General features: G+C 44.2%; 1 protein-coding gene across 1 annotated transcript in view; it reads right to left on the bottom strand.

Moving 5' to 3' along the window:
• The window catches only part of LOC117462655 (dynein axonemal heavy chain 5-like), a 112591-nt gene that overhangs the window by 40086 nt on the left and 53476 nt on the right, over positions 1-19029 (bottom strand). Inside the window, 17 exon segments of the mRNA XM_034104922.2 lie at positions 794-901; positions 1165-1235; positions 3163-3335; positions 3408-3554; positions 6013-6228; positions 7505-7633; positions 7747-7902; positions 8086-8196; positions 10198-10351; positions 11034-11233; positions 13829-13957; positions 14220-14331; positions 14524-14686; positions 16892-17028; positions 17256-17374; positions 17505-17654; positions 18378-18632. Of these exon segments, the coding sequence (XP_033960813.1) occupies positions 794-901; positions 1165-1235; positions 3163-3335; positions 3408-3554; positions 6013-6228; positions 7505-7633; positions 7747-7902; positions 8086-8196; positions 10198-10351; positions 11034-11233; positions 13829-13957; positions 14220-14331; positions 14524-14686; positions 16892-17028; positions 17256-17374; positions 17505-17654; positions 18378-18632 (2530 nt within the window).

Here is a 19029-nt window from a genome sequence, read left to right as displayed (position 1 = left end):
TCAAGACACCAACTGAAGACACTTTGAGGAGCTTTATCTGTAGCATCTGTGCATCTGACAATAAAGCCCTTGAATCCTTGAATCCTGAATCTTTGCCACTCAGCCCAGCAGATCCTACGGTGCTTATGTTGCAACGTTGTGTATACATGTGACGGTTCAGACGTGTGTTCGAACACTTCCCCTAACTTGTACCAGCTTACATGGTTTACAAGAATCAGACACTCCCAGAGACACCCATTTCCTATCTTGATTCTGGAAATGTCCATTACAATACCAATGTCACTTGGATATAAGATATAAAAAGAACCCTCTAACCTGGTTCATTATTAAATTAATGATGTTGCCATTAAGAATAGAGCAGTAAGCTGATACAGCAATGGGCTGATGTATAAAGGATCTTCTTTATGGCCTTGTTAGGAGTAAATCAAAAATGCCATGCATACTATGTGAGAAAATTGCAATGCCCTCTTTTTATATTTTATATTTGTAATATCTGCAAAAACTGAAAAACAGACACGGGACATACCTGTAGTATCAGAAGTTAAATAATATATCTGTAAATGCTCAGAAAGTGATTAGGGAATGTGCCACTGATGCAACACTTGCAGGACGTGAAAGGAAGCAGATTATTCACGAGGAGAATTCTCTCTGATGATATGGTGTTATAGTTAATGGCGATATTTGTCGTTTAACTGGAAATGTACAACGGTATTTCTTCAAGTGAAACTTTAACAGTTTCAAAGTCAAACACAGCAGTTCAAGGCGAATCCAGATTTGTATGACCTTCACACACCTTTGTAGATGCGTCCCAGCCCTCTGTAGTCCATCTGGTCTGAACAGTTGAAAACCACCACGTATTTACCCAGACAGCGACCCATGTCTTTGGTGGTCTCTGTCTTACCTGGTGACACACACACACACACACACACACACACACACACACACACACACACACACACACACACACACACACACACACACACACACACACACACACACACACACACACACACACACACACACACACACACACACACACACACACACACACACACACACACACACACACACACACACACACACACACACACACACACACATTTGTGTAGCAAAGTGCAACAAAACCATATAAGAATATATTTGCAGACACATGTTCTGTGTAACCTGTTCCTGCAGGGCCGGCCGGAGCACCCCCCATGCTCATCCCCAGAGCCTGGGCCAGAGTTATGTAACACCTGGACATTATTTAAAGGAGGATAAATATTTAATACAAAAATGTATACAGTTTACTCAAGTATTGTAATTTACATGTTATGCTACGTATACTTTACTCCACCACAATTGTGATGCAAATGATGTCCAGCCAGTTTGAAAGGAAAATTAGCTAAATGAGTGTAAGCTACAACAATAAAATGATATGACATGTTGGTGATACACACAGAGTAACAGTGTTTTATACACTGAACAAAAATATAAATGCAACACTTTTGTTTTTGCTCCCATTTTTCTTGAGATGAACTCAAAGATCTAAAACATTTTCTATATACACAAAATAAATAACCATTTCTCTCAAATATTGTTCACAAATCTGAAAAAATTTGTGATAGTGAGCACTTCTCCTTTGCCGAGATAATCCATCCCACCTCACAGGTGTGGCATATCAAGATGCTGATTAGACAGCATGATTATTGCACAGGTGTGCCTTAGGCTGGCCACAATAAAAGGCCACTCTGAAATGTTCAGTTTTATCACACAGCACAATGCCACAGATGTCGCAAGTTTTGAGGGAGCGTGCAATTGGCACAGGGGGATCATTACCAGCCCAGGACCTCCACATCCAGCATGTTCACCTCCAAGATCGTCTGAGAACAGCCACTCGGACAGCTGCTGCAACAATCGGTTTGCATAACCAAAGAATTTCTGCACAAACTGTCAGAAACCGTCTCAGGGAAGCTCATCTGCATGCTCGTCGTCCTCATCGGGGTCTCGACCTGACTCCGGTTCGTTGTCGTAACCGACTTGAGTGGGCAAATGCTCACATTCGATGGCGTCTGGCACGTTGGAGAGGTGTTCTCTTCACGGATGAATCCCGGTTTTCACTGTTCAGGGCAGATGGCAGACAGCGTGTGTGGCGTCGTGTGGGTGAGCGGTTTTCTGATGTCAATGTTGTGAATCGAGTGGCCCATGGTGGTGGTGGGGTTATGGTATGGGCAGGCGTATGTTATGGACGACGAACACATGTGCATTTTATTGATGGCATTGTGAATGCACAGAGATACCATGACGAGATCCAGAGGCCCATTGTTGTGCCATTCATCCACGACCATCACCTCATGTTGCAGCATGATAATGCACGGCCCCATGTTGCAAGGATCTGTACACAATTCCTGGAGGCTGAACACATCCCAGTTCTTGCATGGCCAGCATACTCACCGGACATGTCACCCATTGAGCATGTTTGGGATGCTCTGGATCGGCGTCTACGACAGCGTGTTCCAGTTCCTGCCAATATCCAGCAACTTCGCACAGCCATTGAAGAGGAGTGGACCAACATTCCACAGGCCACAATCAACAACCTGATCAACTCTATGCCAAGGAGATGTGTTGCACTGCGTGAGGCAAATGGTGGTCACACCAGATACTGACTGGTTTTCGGACCCCCCCAGACCCCCCCAATAAAGCAAAACTGCACGTTTCAGAGTGGCCTTTTATTGTGGCCAGCCTAAGGCACACCTGTGCAATAATCATGCTGTCTAATCAGCATCTTGATATGCCACACCTGTGAGGTGGGATGGATTATCTCGGCAAAGGAGAAGTGCTCAGTTTCACAGATGTTTTCAGATTTGTGAACAATATTTGAGAGAAATGGTTATTTTGTGTATATAGAAAATGTTTTAGATCTTTGAGTTCATCTCATGAGAAATGGGAGCAAAAACAAAAGTGTTGCATTTATATTTTTGTTCAGTGTATATACTATATACATATATCTAAATGTGAATATGTCTTAATGTGTTGTCCCTGTTGACTAAACCAATACATACAAATATGCAGCTCTGCCTGGGCAATATAACCAATAAGTCAGAGCATGTCTACGATGTGTATGTGTGTGTGTGTGTGTGTGTGTGTGTGTGTGTGTGTGTGTGTGTGTGTGTGTGTGTACACCTGTCCGTCAGCGGGGTGATCACCAGTCTGTCTGTGCAGCCCAGGTATTCGTTGCAGTAGCTGAACTCCACATCTGTGATCTGGATCACACATCTGTCCGTGTCCTCCAGGAAGTAAAACCTCGACTGTTTCTGCCACTCAAAGTCCGACGCAGACCGCACGTTCAGACGCACCTGAGAGAGAAATACGATATAATGACGAAAATATTTAAATGAATATTGATGTCCGTCCCTGTGTGCACGCACCAGCTCGTCGAAGATGTCCCTCTGGTGGACGTGGATGGTGATGAGCGTCTCGTACTTTGTCCTCTCGTTCTTGCTCAGGTCTCGGGTCGTCATGTCTATCAGCTCGTTGAGGAGGTCCAGGAACTTCTGATTGGTCTTCTGCATGACCTGTCAGCAGAGGTGGGAAGTAGTGGAGTACAAATACTTTGTTACTGTACTTAAGTACATTTTTCTGGTATCAGTACTTTACTCCACGACTTTTTACTTTTACTTCTTACATGTTGAACACAAATACCTGTACTTTCTACTTCTTACATGTTGAACACAAATACCTGTACTTTCTACTTCTTACATGTTGAACACAAATACCTGTACTTTCTACTTCTTACATGTTGAACACAAATACCTGTACTTTCTACTTCTTACATGTTGAACTCAAATACCTGTACTTTCTACTTCTTACATGTTGAACACAAATACCTGTACTTTCTACTTCTTACATGTTGAACACAAATACCTGTACTTTCTACTTCTCACATGTTGAACACAAATACCTGTACTTTCTACTTCTTACATGTTGAACACAAATACCTGTACTTTCTACTTCTTACATGTTGAACACAAATACCTGTACTTTCTACTTCTTACATGTTGAACTCAAATACCTGTACTTTCTACTTCTTACATGTTGAACACAAATACCTGTACTTTCTACTTCTTACATTTTGAACCCAAATACCTGTACTTTCTACTTCTCACATGTTGAACACAAATACCTGTACTTTCTACTTCTTACATGTTGAACACAAATACCTGTACTTTCTACTTCTTACATGTTGAACACAAATACCTGTACTTTCTACTTCTCACATGTTGAACTCAAATACCTGTACTTTCTACTTCTCACATGTTGAACTCAAATACCTGTACTTTCTACTTCTTACATGTTGAACACAAATATCTGTACTTTCTACTTCTTACATGTTGAACTCAAATACCTGTACTTTCTACTTCTCACATGTTGAACACAAATACCTGTACTTTCTACTTCTTACATGTTGAACACAAATACCTGTACTTTCTACTTCTTACATGTTGAACACAAATACCTGTACTTTCTACTTCTTACATGTTGAACTCAAATACCTGTACTTTCTACTTCTTACATGTTGAACACAAATACCTGTACTTTCTACTTCTTACATGTTGAACACAAATACCTGTACTTTCTACTTCTCACATGTTGAACACAAATACCTGTACTTTCTACTTCTTACATGTTGAACACAAATACCTATACTTTCTACTTCTTACATGTTGAACACAAATACCTGTACTTTCTACTTCTTACATTTTGAACCCAAAGACCTGTACTTTTTCTACTTCTCACATGTTGAACACAAATACCTGTACTTTCTACTTCTTACATGTTGAACCCAAAGACCTGTACTTTCTACTTCTCACATGTTGAACACAAATACCTGTACTTTCTACTTCTCACATGTTGAACACAAATACCTGTACTTTCTACTTCTTACATGTTGAACACAAATACCTGTACTTTCTACTTCTTACATGTTGAACACAAATACCTGTACTTTCTACTTCTTACATGTTGAACTCAAATACCTGTACTTTCTACTTCTTACATGTTGAACACAAATACCTGTACTTTCTACTTCTTACATGTTGAACACAAATACCTGTACTTTCTACTTCTCACATGTTGAACTCAAATACCTGTACTTTCTACTTCTTACATGTTGAACTCAAATACCTGTATTTTCTACTTCTTACATGTTGAACTCAAATACCTGTACTTTCTACTTCTCACATGTTGAACACAAATACCTGTACTTTCTACTTCTTACATGTTGAACACAAATACCTGTACTTTCTACTTCTTACATGTTGAACTCAAATACCTGTACTTTCTACTTCTTACATGTTGAACTCAAATACCTGTACTTTCTACTTCTTACATGTTGAACACAAATACCTGTACTTTCTACTTCTTACATGTTGAACACAAATACCTGTACTTTCTACTTCTTACATGTTGAACACAAATACCTGTACTTTCTACTTCTCACATGTTGAACACAAATACCTGTACTTTCTACTTCTCTCATTTTCCAAACAGCTGGTTCCTTTAGTCTGAATGTGTGTTGGTGCGTGATCATTATTCTTTAGAGTCATTGCGTGCCTATTGATTTGAACACGATCCGTGTATCCATCACTTCCTGGTCTTCTCTAAAGAAGAGGGACCAATGGAAACGTTGTCATGTTGCCGTTGTTCAGCATGGAAACATTCATTAGCTAACAATGACATTATTGTTCTATTGATATAAAGGGAGGTCAGGTACTCTTTAAAACAGCTGCTAGTTATGGGTACTTTTTACTGAAGTACATTTCAAAGCCCATACTTCTTTACTTTGACTTGAGTAAAGAAGTTTAGTCAGTACTTCTACAAGAGTATTTTTAAACACGAGTATCTGTACTTCTACTTGAGTAAAGGATGTGTGTACTTTTGCCATCTCTGCCTGTCAGCCAATCAGAGAAGTGAGATTGAGTAGAGGCCTGACAGAGGTGTTTCCCTCTGTGCCTGGTTCCTAAATAAAAGCACCTTCCTGTCAGACTTGCTGAGGACGAGTGCGTCCTCTGCGTCTCGGGTCCAGATCATCTGGATTCCCAGCAGGCCGACCTGAGCAGGAAACTCACACTGGAAGTCCAGGAGCTTCATGGCGGGGTCGCTCAGGGTGAGGTGGGCCTGACGGATGATAGCATGGAGGGTCTGCCTCACCCCCGCTAACAGCTGACCCAACCACACCTCCACGTTCCCCTGCAGGAGACACACAGACACCCTTTAGGATTAAGCTAGGGGTGGGCGATATTGAAAAATATGTTATCACGATATTTTCAAGCAGTATCACGATAGACGATATATATCACGATATTTTTTCATGTCGGTTATTATGGTTATTTTTCAAGTTACTTAACAGTACAAGCACCTACAAGGTAACAGAAACTAAAACAAAAAGGAGTAACAGAAGTAGAGTTCTTTTTGGGGACTAAATCTAATTCTTCTACATCAGAATCTGACTCTCCGTCCATTATTGCTGTGTGTGCAGACTGCCAACAGTGTATTTTTCCTCGCTGCAAAGAAAGGGGGCGGGGACTTTGGGAGCGTGTCAAACAACTCGTACTGAACGAAAGCAGAGGTGCGCTGACATTGTGAAATCGAGGGGAGCGGGAGGGGAAGAGGCCCCTGCGCCGCGCACGGAGAGCCTCTTCCCCTCCCGCTATTCTTTTTTTCAAATTTTTTTTTTTTAATTTTTTTATCACGATAGGACGATATCTCTGAAAAAGCATATCGTGGAGACCTAATATCGTCACGACGATATATATCGTCATATCGCCCACCCCTAGATTAAGCCTTCATATGCCAAATCATCCAGATTGATGCCATGCTTGTTCATGAGCGTTTAGTGGAATACATTACAGTGCAGGGAGAACAAACTGTTTTATATAAGGTACATTAAGTTAATAGACATAGCAGCCTCGGTTATTTGCATGCAAACCAGCAACATGTTCTGCATAAAAATAAGCTAAACGCCATAGATAACTTAAATGTATTGTAAAAATGTGATACAAATGCTAAGCCAAGCAGAGGCTATTTACGGTAATTACATCAAAATCAAGCCGGCATGCAATTTCCGTCACCCCCTGCCCTCCTTCGGGCCCAAAAGAGTATATGAAAAATATAACACATTCACGTGTGGGGACTGGCTTCCCTTATGGGGACAAAATGGAGGTCCCCATAAGGGGAATCATTAATTTTAGGGTGAAGACTTGGTTAGGTTTAGGGTAAGGTTTAGGGTAAGGCTTAGGGTAAGGTTAAGCGTTAGGTTAAGGGTTAGGCATGTGTTGGTTATGGTTAAGGTTAGGATAAGTCTCCAGGAAATTCATGTAAGTCAATGTAATGTCCCCTGAAGTAATGTATACATGGTATGTGTGTGTGTGTGTGTGTGTGTGTGTGTGTGTGTGTGTGTGTGTGTGTGTGTGTGTGTGTGTGTGTGCGTGCGTGCGTGCGTGCGTGCGTGCGTGTGTGTGTGTACCTGTGCCAGGACAGGCTGCCTCAGCTCCACAGTTTCTCCTTCTTGAGACTGAAATGTGATCATCTGGTCGTAGATGTTCTCGTTGAAGACGACTCTGTTGACGTTGTCAAACAGACTGAGCAGATGTGCCTGAGACATGCGAGAAAGAAAGACAACACATATATATAAGCAGACAGTCAGGGAGTGGGGACAGCAGTGAAGTGTATGACTTGAGTTGTATCCCTTCTGCATGATAGTGTTACCTGGATAGTGTGCGAGTCAGAGGCCTGTCCCAGGATCTCCAGCAGGGCGGGGTCGGACACGAAGAAAAAACGAGGAAACACCAAACGCTTCTTCTCCAGATAACCAGAGAGAGACTTCTGACAGAACTCCAGCTGCTCCAGGAGGTGAGGGAGCACCTGCAGGAGGAGGAGGAGGAGGAGGAGGAGGAGGAGGAGGAGGAGGAGGAGGAGGAGGAGGACATATCAAGCCATTCTCTTTTGAAATGAACAGCTGTGTTCCTGCTGATATATATTTGATGAATTGCTCTTTAACAATAAAGACTAAATGGTGTGAGTGTTGCTCAGAGGCCAGGGCAGCACCTGGCTGAGGGTCTCGTCCGCCCCGCAGCACTGCACCACGTTGGGCTGCTCGTGGGCTCGCTGCATGACGCTCTGCCACGCCCGGTCCATGTTCTGGAACCGCTTGGCCTCCTGGATGAGGAACACACAGACATGAGGCTCTGTCTGACGCGACAGGGAACATCGATCACGTGACGTGGGGATCACGTGACGCGGGGATCACGTGACGTGGGGATCATATGACGCGGGATCCGCGGGGATCATCGGGATCATGTGACGCGGGGATCATCGGGATCATGTGACGCGGGGATCATGTGACGCGGGGATCATGTGATGCGGGGATCATGTGACGCGGGATCCGCGGGGATCATGTGACGCTGGGATCATGTGGCGCTGGGATCATGTGACGCTGGGATCATGTGACGCGGGATCCGCGGGGATCATGTGACGCTGGGATCATGTGACGCTGGGATCATGTGACGCTGGGATCATGTGACGCGGGATCCGCGGGGATCATGTGACGCGGGGATCATCGGGATCATGTGACGCGGGGATCATGTGACGCGGGATCATGTGACGCTGGGATCATGTGACGCGGGGATCATGTGGGGATCACACGGGGATCATGTGACGCTGGGATCATGTGGCGCTGGGATCATGTGACGCTGGGATCATGTGACGCGGGATCCGCGGGGATCATGTGACGCGGGGATCATCGGGATCATGTGACGCGGGGATCATGTGACGCGGGATCATGTGACGCTGGGATCATGTGACGCGGGGATCATGTGGGGATCACACGGGGATCATGTGACGCGGGGATCATGTGACGCTGGGATCACGTGACGCGGGGATCACGTGACGCGGGGATCACGTGACGCGGGGATCACGTGACGTGGGGATCACGTGACGCGGGGATCATGTGACGCGGGGATCATGTGACGCTGGGATCACGTGACGCGGGGATCACGTGACGCGGGGATCACGTGACGTGGGGATCATGTGACGTGGGGATCATATGACGCGGGATCCGCGGGGATCATGTGACGCGGGGATCATCGGGATCATGTGACGCGGGGATCATGTGACGCGGGGATCATGTGATGCGGGGATCATGTGACGCGGGATCATGTGACGCTGGGATCATGTGACGCTGGGATCATGTGACGCGGGATCCGCGGGGATCATGTGACGCGGGGATCATCGGGATCATGTGACGCGGGGATCATGTGACGCGGGATCATGTGACGCTGGGATCATGTGACGCGGGGATCATGTGGGGATCACACGGGGATCATGTGACGCTGGGATCATGTGGCGCTGGGATCATGTGACGCTGGGATCATGTGACGCGGGATCCGCGGGGATCATGTGACGCGGGGATCATCGGGATCATGTGACGCGGGGATCATGTGACGCGGGATCATGTGACGCTGGGATCATGTGACGCGGGGATCATGTGGGGATCACACGGGGATCATGTGACGCGGGGATCATGTGACGCTGGGATCACGTGACGCGGGGATCACGTGACGCGGGGATCACGTGACGCGGGGATCACGTGACGTGGGGATCACGTGACGCGGGGATCATGTGACGCGGGGATCATGTGACGCTGGGATCACGTGACGCGGGGATCACGTGACGCGGGGATCACGTGACGTGGGGATCATGTGACGTGGGGATCATATGACGCGGGATCCGCGGGGATCATGTGACGCGGGGATCATCGGGATCATGTGACGCGGGGATCATGTGACGCGGGGATCATGTGATGCGGGGATCATGTGACGCGGGATCATGTGACGCTGGGATCATGTGACGCTGGGATCATGTGACGCGGGATCCGCGGGGATCATGTGACGCGGGGATCATCGGGATCATGTGACGCGGGGATCATGTGACGCGGGATCATGTGACGCTGGGATCATGTGACGCGGGGATCATGTGGGGATCACACGGGGATCATGTGACGCAGGGATCATGTGACGCGGGGATCATGTGACGCTGGGATCATGTGACGCGGGGATCATGTGGGGATCACACGGGGATCATGTGACGCAGGGATCATGTGACGCTGGGATCATGTGACGCGGGGATCATGTGACACGGGATCCACGGGGATCATGTGACCTGCGGCAGCTGCTTTGCGATGTCCCCCCCCACGAACACGGCCTCCAGGTAGATCCAGAGGTTCTGCACGGACAGCCAGCGCTCCACGATCTCAGAGGTGTTGGAGAGCTTCTGCACCCAGAGCTGGATGGAGGCCTTAAAGGGAGCGTTGTACCTGCACACACAGGCTGTATTAATTACATCATGCACTTACTAATGTATCATCTCTACATTCTGATTCATGTCCACACTCTTTAATTTCAATCTGCTATGTTCTATTATACATATTTCTCTTCTTTCTGCTTTTCTGTCTTGCTATCTTTCTTCAAAGTCCTCCTTCCTTTCAGTCCTCGCTCCAAGTTGCACTTCCTTCCTTTCCTTTCTCACTCTGCAAGTACAAGTAATCCTTCTTTCCTTCCTAGTCTTCCCTCCAAGTCATCATTCCTCCCTTTCCTTCCTAGTCTTCCTTTCTTTCTTATCCCTGTGCTCATTCCCTTTATTGCTTGCTTTATAGTCCTCTTTTCTATCCTATCCCCCTTTATTCTAGCCTTCCCCGCCTCCTTGTCCTGTTCATTGATGTCCTTTCTTCTTTCTTTCCCTCCTTCCTTTGAAAACCGTTATTCCCTTCCTTAATGTCTTTCTTTTCTTACTTTCTTCCTAATCATTCTTCCATATGTTCCTTGCTTCATTCCTCTCATTCCTTCCTCGCCCTCCATCCTTTGTTTCCTTTCTATCAATCAGGCACAATAACACAAAATGACCTTTGCCATTACCTTAAAGGACCTTTCCATCCTCTGTCCTAACATCCTTGCTCTCTGTCTTTCCCCTCCTACCTCCTTCCTCCCTGGTCTGCCCACCTGTTGCTGAGCAGTGAGGTGAGCACCATCAGACTGTCCTCCATCATGGAGATCTTCTCCGCGGTGTCTGCTCCCTTCAGCAGGAGTTCTCCTCTGGTCCTGAAGGAGGAGAAGCTGAGTGTGTGGCTGCTCCACTCCGCCACCACCTCCCGCAGCTTGGCCTCGATGTCGCGCTCCTTCACCGCGCTGATGCACACATCCTGACACACACGGGAAACAGTCAGACAGAGGCAGGCTTTTCTAACACTGACCCTGGCCTTTAATGTGTTATTATCAGTGTTGGGCAAGTTACTTCCAAAATGTAATATATTACATATTACTCTCTTTTGAAAGTAATAAGTTACATTACAATATTACTGTCTCTGAAATGTAATGAGTTACACTACTTTAGTTACTTTTGAGTTACTTTCACCAAAATAACCGCAAAAGAATGGCTAGGTATTTTAAATGCTAAAATGTAGTTTAGTGCAGCTCATTCTACATCCAGTGAAGGGCGATGTGGTATAGCATAACAACTGTGTAGGCCCTTAAGGCTACTAACAACTTGTATTACACGGCTTAGTTGAATACTCGATTCTGATTGTAAATTCTTAACATGTGGCACGTTGATAATACAGCAGTACAGACCACTGTCAAGGACTATAATGAAGGTTGCTAAGGAGGATCAAGAAAGAGAAAGGAAAAGAGGTTAAAAGACGGAGCGCTGGACGTCAGATAAATCACCAGAAGAAGGCAGACAGGAAGTAAACAATAACAGGACACGGAATGGGCTCTGTAGTGTGTTTAGTATGTGGCCGTGTGCAGGCCCAGTTCCAGAACAAAATGACTCAGGGTGAATCTGAGGTTACAGGGGGCGCAGCAGTAGCAGGTTTACATGAGCAATAGTGGCCGGCAACAGCAATGAAAAATAGCATTGATGGCCCCCAATGAACAGATTATGGCATTTGTTATGTTTTGAAACCAAGCAAGGGAGAACATTTAAAGTGAGTTAAAAGTGTAATCCTGAAATATTTCATACAGTCCAAAGTGGACTATGGCAAAGAAAAGCACAACAGCTTCAAAACTCTACTGATAAAACAAATGAGAACATATCGTAAATCAAGGCAAATATGATTTGAACCAGCTCATGATTTGAAATGGCAAACATTGAAAAGCAAAAGTATTATTAAAACCATGTACGACATCATCACCTTGGTCCCATCATATACTCTGGGAAGAGAATATTTACTGTGCTTGAAAACTGGTATCACATCATCATGTGAGGTTGACTTTGTGACCTGGAGAACATTTCAGCTGCAACATTAGCTTGTTGATAAGCTTGGGATATGAGATAGTTTTGTAGCCATTCGTGGTGAAGGCACCTGTGCTATTGTATGCATTATGTTTGACCCAACATTTCTACAGGCATGGCAGAATATGGCACTATTTTCACATGAATATTCCCGTGTCTATTTTTATGCCACGAGCTGCAAAATGACCGCCTATAACCCCACTGTACAGGCGGGTACTTGTTTAGATATACCTGGGCAGGCTCTGTGTTGCCGTGGTATCCTCTGCGGGCCGCAGAGGGGCGGCGTAGTTTGGGGAGGACTGCTGCTCCGGGGGCGAGGGCAGCGAATCAGGCGCGGGAGTAAGCTAGTGTCCACAACGGAGGGTCACGTGATGTCCCCATCTGGCCTGTTGCTACGGTCTGCAGTAGATGCAGTGTTGCTGGCGTTTAGTGATGGTTGCTTTAACCATTTTCGTATAAATGATTATCCACAGATGTGTGTCACTGCTGTGGAAGCACTTTGGAAATGATGCACGCGCAGCGGAGCAGGTCACGCGCACCTGACACCATTTGTTGTTTGTATTTTTCGCGCCGTTCTCTTTTTTGAATAGAGGGTGCATAACATTCAACTGCCCGAAGATCCCGATCTTGAAGAGTAAACACCAGGTTTACTAATCTACCCGCACAATTTGTCTGGTGTTGGAATGTCTCTATGTTAGTACATTCTTAAAAAACAAAACACCATTTAATTTCGGGTTGAAATGTGTTGTAACTGCGTTACTGGGCATTGTAACGGGTAATATATTACCCACATTTCATTAGTAATGCATTACATTACTTCGTTACAGCAAAAAGTAATATATTACTGTAACTCTGTTACTTTTGTAACGCGTTACACCCAACACTGGTTATTATCATATGTTTTCAGTAACATTCTTCTTTTTTACCTCATCTTTCCTGGCTATTTCTGTGTATTTGTCTATATTTATAATAATCAGATTATTTAGTAATATTCCAGACTTTTAAGGATTATATTTTGTAACATATTTTAAAAGTTATTAGCACATTTTTCAGGTTAATCTCCATCACTCCAGACTTTTTTTAAGTTATTCAAAAATAGAGATTTTAGTTGACTGACTTTTTCTGGTTATTTGTGTCCTATTAAAATAAATCTTTGACATTTCAGGCATGGTTTAAACTTTCAAGACTACAGCGTTTAAATATATGTAATGTCATGTAATATTAAGGATTCTTATTTTTTTGTAAGTATAGTCTGCCTTGCACTCTTCAGGACTGTTGAGAATGATTCATTTTCATCTGGCAGTCTTACATTTTTGCACATTTTAGGGTTATGTTCTTGATTATTCTATATTCTACAGTGCAAGACACTTCCACAGATCATTTCTTATTTGACAAAAGGATTCACCAAATGAACGTGATGGTTAAATAAAGGCATTACATTTAAAACGTGAGTACATGTTCAGTAAAAAGAAGTAAGAGAATTAAGTAACTTCAGCCTGCGTACCTCGATGTCCTCCTTGTGTGTGAGCAGCGGAGCCTCCATGATGTGTCTGAGGGAGAAACTCTCCGACTCCACCTGGAGGCTGTGAGCCGTCAGCTCAGAGAGGCGGGACCAGTGTCGGGGCAGCATGGCCTGCGGGACACCATCGTTATGACACAGGAGGGACTATAATACACCTCGACAGGATGTTCACTCGGGTTAGAAGAGTTTTCCATTAGAGTCACTGATACTTGACTTGATTCTAACATTATAGAGATTTCAAAAAATCACAACATTGCTTTTAGTGAAACATAACTTTGAAATGTATTTTTTGTACAGGATGTGGACAGATGACCAAGGACACAACTCTGTGGGGGTGACTTTCATTGTAAACCAACTCCAAAATGTGAAATACCTTGTTGGCCATCATGTGCAGCAGAGGGCAGGTCTCCGTAAAGTCATCGGTGGTTTTCTTCAGATCTTTGAAGGCCTGCCACTCCTTCAGCGCTTTGGGAAGCTTCCGGATCCTGCAATCACGGAAAAAATGATCTGATGAGTGATGGAGAAAAAAAGTTCTCCTTTCTTCCATTACATTGTTTACTTTCTATATTTGAATTTTCAAAGCAATGTGCATGCTTTGTATCGATTACATAAGTTTTAATCGAATTGAATAAAAAAAAAAAGAAAGAAGTTTGATAGTGTCAGAAACGCCGCTGCACCTGCTCTGGAAGTCCATCAGCTCGGTGTTGATCTTCTCGATGTTCAGGTCGGCCCACAGGAGGTCGCAGTAGCCCCCGACGCTTTTGATGACCGAGTTATACAAAGAGTAGAGCTTGGACATCAGAGAGAGCTCCTTCTTGATCCTCTGCAGCTCGGGGTACTCTGCCGGGAGAGAGGGGGGGCGGATTAGGAGCAACAGTATTTTGCCCTCCATGCAAACATTTGATCAGCTAGTTTCTTTAACTTAAGATCTAGACGTCTCATGACTCAAATCCTTCATCTAAATTAAAAAAACACCAAGATCTAAAACGTGTGGCTTTAAAGTGGATAAAAAGTCAATTTCTGAAGGCTTCTGGCAGAGAACGCTGGCACCGGACAGGAGGGCAGATGAAACGAGGACAGCATCGAAAAAAGAGAGAGGGGATGATTTTCAGATTTAAAAAGTTGTACACAAAAAAGCTCAGATATTCTCTAACATTTAACTGGTAAATATATAAGAAAGGGAAATGGTACCTTGACCAAAAACGTTTTTTTGTTTCTGAAATTTAATTTCATGACATTTCTGAGAATAATGATTGTAAATGAGTATATTTTTGGGGTGAAAATACAACATCTATTTCAGATTCCTTCCCTGGTATATTACCCCTGTCCCTTGAATATTTATCTTTCATGTCTTTATTGTACCATAGCCCCAATACGCTTTTGTGTGAAATGCATGGTGACCTTTAACCAGGCATGAAAATGGGTCAGGGGTGAAAAAGGCGAGAAGGATATTATCCCTCTAGGGGGGTCCGGGGGCATGCTCCCCCGGAAGAACATTTTGAATATTCCATATTTTAAAGCATCAATCTGATGCATTTTGAGATGCATTTTTTTGCCAACCTGGGGAGAGCTGGAGAAACTTAACTTCAGCCATGAGTCAAAAATATTATGGCCTCCTTACTAAGAATTATCAGGGATGCAAACTCATCAGGTATGGAAAAGGTGACAAGGACCCGAGCCCCCCGACCCCACGGAATATCGGCTTTAAAATGAGGAATAACAGAGGATTTTAGCAGTCAAAACAACTAAAGCAGCAGTGTTAATAATAACAGAAACACTATAGAGTCACATCTAATAGAAATATATAAAAGCATTTATTTTAATTGTGTAGCAGTCAGTTTATAATTTTGGCAGCACTGTTGAGCATTTTGAGGCTAGGCTGAGTCTTTCTATCTTTATGGCATCTGGTGTAAAGTAACTAAATTCATAAACTCAAGTACTATACTTGGGTACAATTTTGAGATACTTGTACTTTATTTAAGTATTTCAATGTTTTGCTACTTTGTTCTTCTTCTCCTCTACAGTTCAGAGGTAAATGGTGTACTTTGACTCCACTACATGTATTAATACCTTTAGTTACTTTACAGATGTGGATGAATGATGTGAAATCTAATCAAGTGTTGAATCAGACTTTAGTTCCACCTGGAGTTAATCCACAAGCTACCCTGCAGTATACAAAGTCATTCAAACTAGCTGCACCTTTACCAGCTTTGAGAACACTTTTATGATCAATCATTATAAAACATATCATATATATTATTCTGAAATGGACCAATCTGCACAACGACTACTTTTACTGTCGCTACTTTCACTATATTTTGATGAGAATACTATTTCTGCTTTTAATCAAGTACAAGATCTGAGTGCTTCTACTTTTACTCAAGTACAAGATCTATACTTATACCACCTCCGTTTATAGCCTATGAAAAAAAAACTATTAGAAAACGAAGGCTAAAGCTAACGTAAGCAGATAGTTACAATGTATGCTAGCTAGCTAGCTCAACGATAATATTGCGACAGAAAAACTTTTCAGTGCACATCACGCTCTGCGCTCCGACAGGGAGCCCTGCTCTGAACACCTGAACGGCCCGTTCTAACAGCTGTTCACCAGCGGTCCAGTCTGTACCACAGTGACTCCGGACCGCACAGTTAATATTAACGAACGCACCCATAGGTAATGTGGCTGCTGAAGCTAGACCATCATCGCGGAGCAGCAGAGCCGACAGGCAGGAAGACTCGAGCACACAGCTCGCGCTGCATTATAATATATAAAAAAAGAACACCATGCGTGTCATGATGGCACATAACAGCTCGCGGCCGCAGATTACTCCGGGTCCCAGACCCCCCCATACCCCAAACATATTTTTATTGCAAATCTACATGAATCACACAAACGACCTATTTTGGATTCAAAACGGCGAATTTCGCCGAAAGGTGAGTGATTTTCATGCCTGTTTAACATTACACACTTTCCTGAAACATGTGGGATAATGTGAGATTCAAACTCACAAAAGTCTGAATGCAGGCAAATTTTACACAGCATACCTTTAATAGGCAGTCCGAACAGCTGCTCCCCTCCAGAGCAGGTGGTGTACTTCCTCCACAGCTGATCAAACTCAGCCTGAAAACCCTGCAGTCGACCGCTGGCTTCAGCCGGAGTCAGGCCCTCTGTCCCCGGACCCCTACACACACACACACACACACACACACACACACACACACACACACACACACACACACACACACACACACACACACACACACACACACACACACACACACACACACACACACACACACACGTGCACACACGCACGCGCACACACACACACACACACACACACACACACACAGGTTTAACTCCTCTGTTGGTATACAAATACATCACATATGTGAACATGGTGTGTACCTGAGGCTGTACGCGCTGCAGAAGCTCTGCGTGAGGCTCTGGAAGCTCTGCACGGCAGACAGCAGGTCAGCCTTCATGCTGGGCTGGATCCTCACCAGAGTGTTCTGGTTCTGCTCCACCTGAAACCACAGCACGTTGACATCGCTCCACCTCTCACAGAGCGGTCCGATCGTTCATGGAGTGCGCTCAAATACAATTCCATGCATATAAGCATTTGATAATGTTGTGACCGAGGAGGCTGAAGCTCACCAGGGCAGCGAGGTTCCTCCAGGCGTGCGTGAGGCCGTCCACTCGCTCGGCGTTCCCATCAGTGAAGAGCAGATCGTGTTTGTTGAGCAACGCAAAGGATTCCTCCACCGGGCCGATGGTGGCGTCCACGCGCACCTCCGCCTCCCGCACCTCCAACAGGAAACAGTGAGGAGGAGGAGGAGGAGGAGGAGGAGGAGGAGGAGGAGGAGGAGGAGGAGGAGGAGGAGGAGGAGGAGAGAGGGAGTAACTAGTTAGGTAACAATTCACTTGGTTTCTAAACTGTGTAAATGAACGGACGTACGGTCTCTCAATGGACTCATATGAAACCACATATTGAGTTTTGGTCCAATGTGAAATATTTTTTGTGAATAATTTATTTTTAAACCGTGCTATAATCATTTACATGTTACACTATACAGTATATAACAATAAAGCAATAAACAAATCGTGTATATATCTAAATATAAAAAAAAAATCCACTTTAATTTAACTGATTTCACAAAAATAGGGTTTATGATGTGGTTATTTATTTGTTGTTGTTGTTATTATCTAGACATGAAAGGAACTCGTTATCTAGTTATGGTGGGGGGGTATGGTCCAGCCCTATTTTTACTGTTATTATTATGTTAATATTTTACTGTTATTATTATGTTAATATTTTACTGTTATTATTATGTTCATATGTGTAGATGTATGTAGAACTTAATACATTCATATGAATGAACATTAGATTCAAAGAACTGATCATTGTGTAAACTAAAGAGTTCATCTTTTGGAGTAGAGATTAATCACTGGGGCAGTCTCTCTAATTGAGAATGAATGAACGAATCAGCGAGCATGTGATGTGTGACGGCCAATCAGACGCTGGCTGACCTCTCTGAGCGCTGCCATGGTTTCTCGGACGTCCTCCAGGTCTGTGATTGGACGCTGCAGGCGCTTCGTCACCCCGTCCACAAAGGAGAAGAGGTCGTTCATGTCAGCTGACGCCCGTCGGTTCAGCGCGGCGCCGAGGGCTCGCTTCCACAGCCGAGCCTCCTGAGTGAGCGCCAGCTTCAGCTGCTCTGTGTCCAACAGCACCGCAGCCACACCGTAACACACCGGGAGCTCAGAGATCTGCTCCTCAAGCTTCTGCAGGGACAGCAAGGCATCATGGGTAAAGAGAGCAATTGTAGTTTTTATTGACAAGCTCTACCTATTCTCAAACTGCTGTCCATTTGATTCCACGTGTGTTTCTGTTCATGTGATCAGCTGTGCACACGGAGGGAAAGCAGCTCGTCTACAGAAACATCTCCCAAAGAAGAAGGGCTTCAGCCATCGTAGTTTTACAACAATAATGAATTACTGAGCTGGGGAGGGATCTAATATTGCAAGAAAAAAGCATGTTCATTTATAATAAATGTATGAAATAAAACATCACAAATTTAAAAGAAAAATAATATAAATAAAATATTAAAAAGTGGTGCTTCGTTATATCAAGGAACATCATATTGCACATGTTTCTCTTAAAAGTCTTTACTATTAAATC

This window comes from Pseudochaenichthys georgianus, chromosome 3 (assembly GCF_902827115.2).
Source record: "Pseudochaenichthys georgianus chromosome 3, fPseGeo1.2, whole genome shotgun sequence".
Classification (NCBI taxonomy): Eukaryota; Metazoa; Chordata; class Actinopteri; order Perciformes; family Channichthyidae; genus Pseudochaenichthys; species Pseudochaenichthys georgianus.
This window is presented reverse-complemented; position numbering and strand designations above follow the sequence as displayed.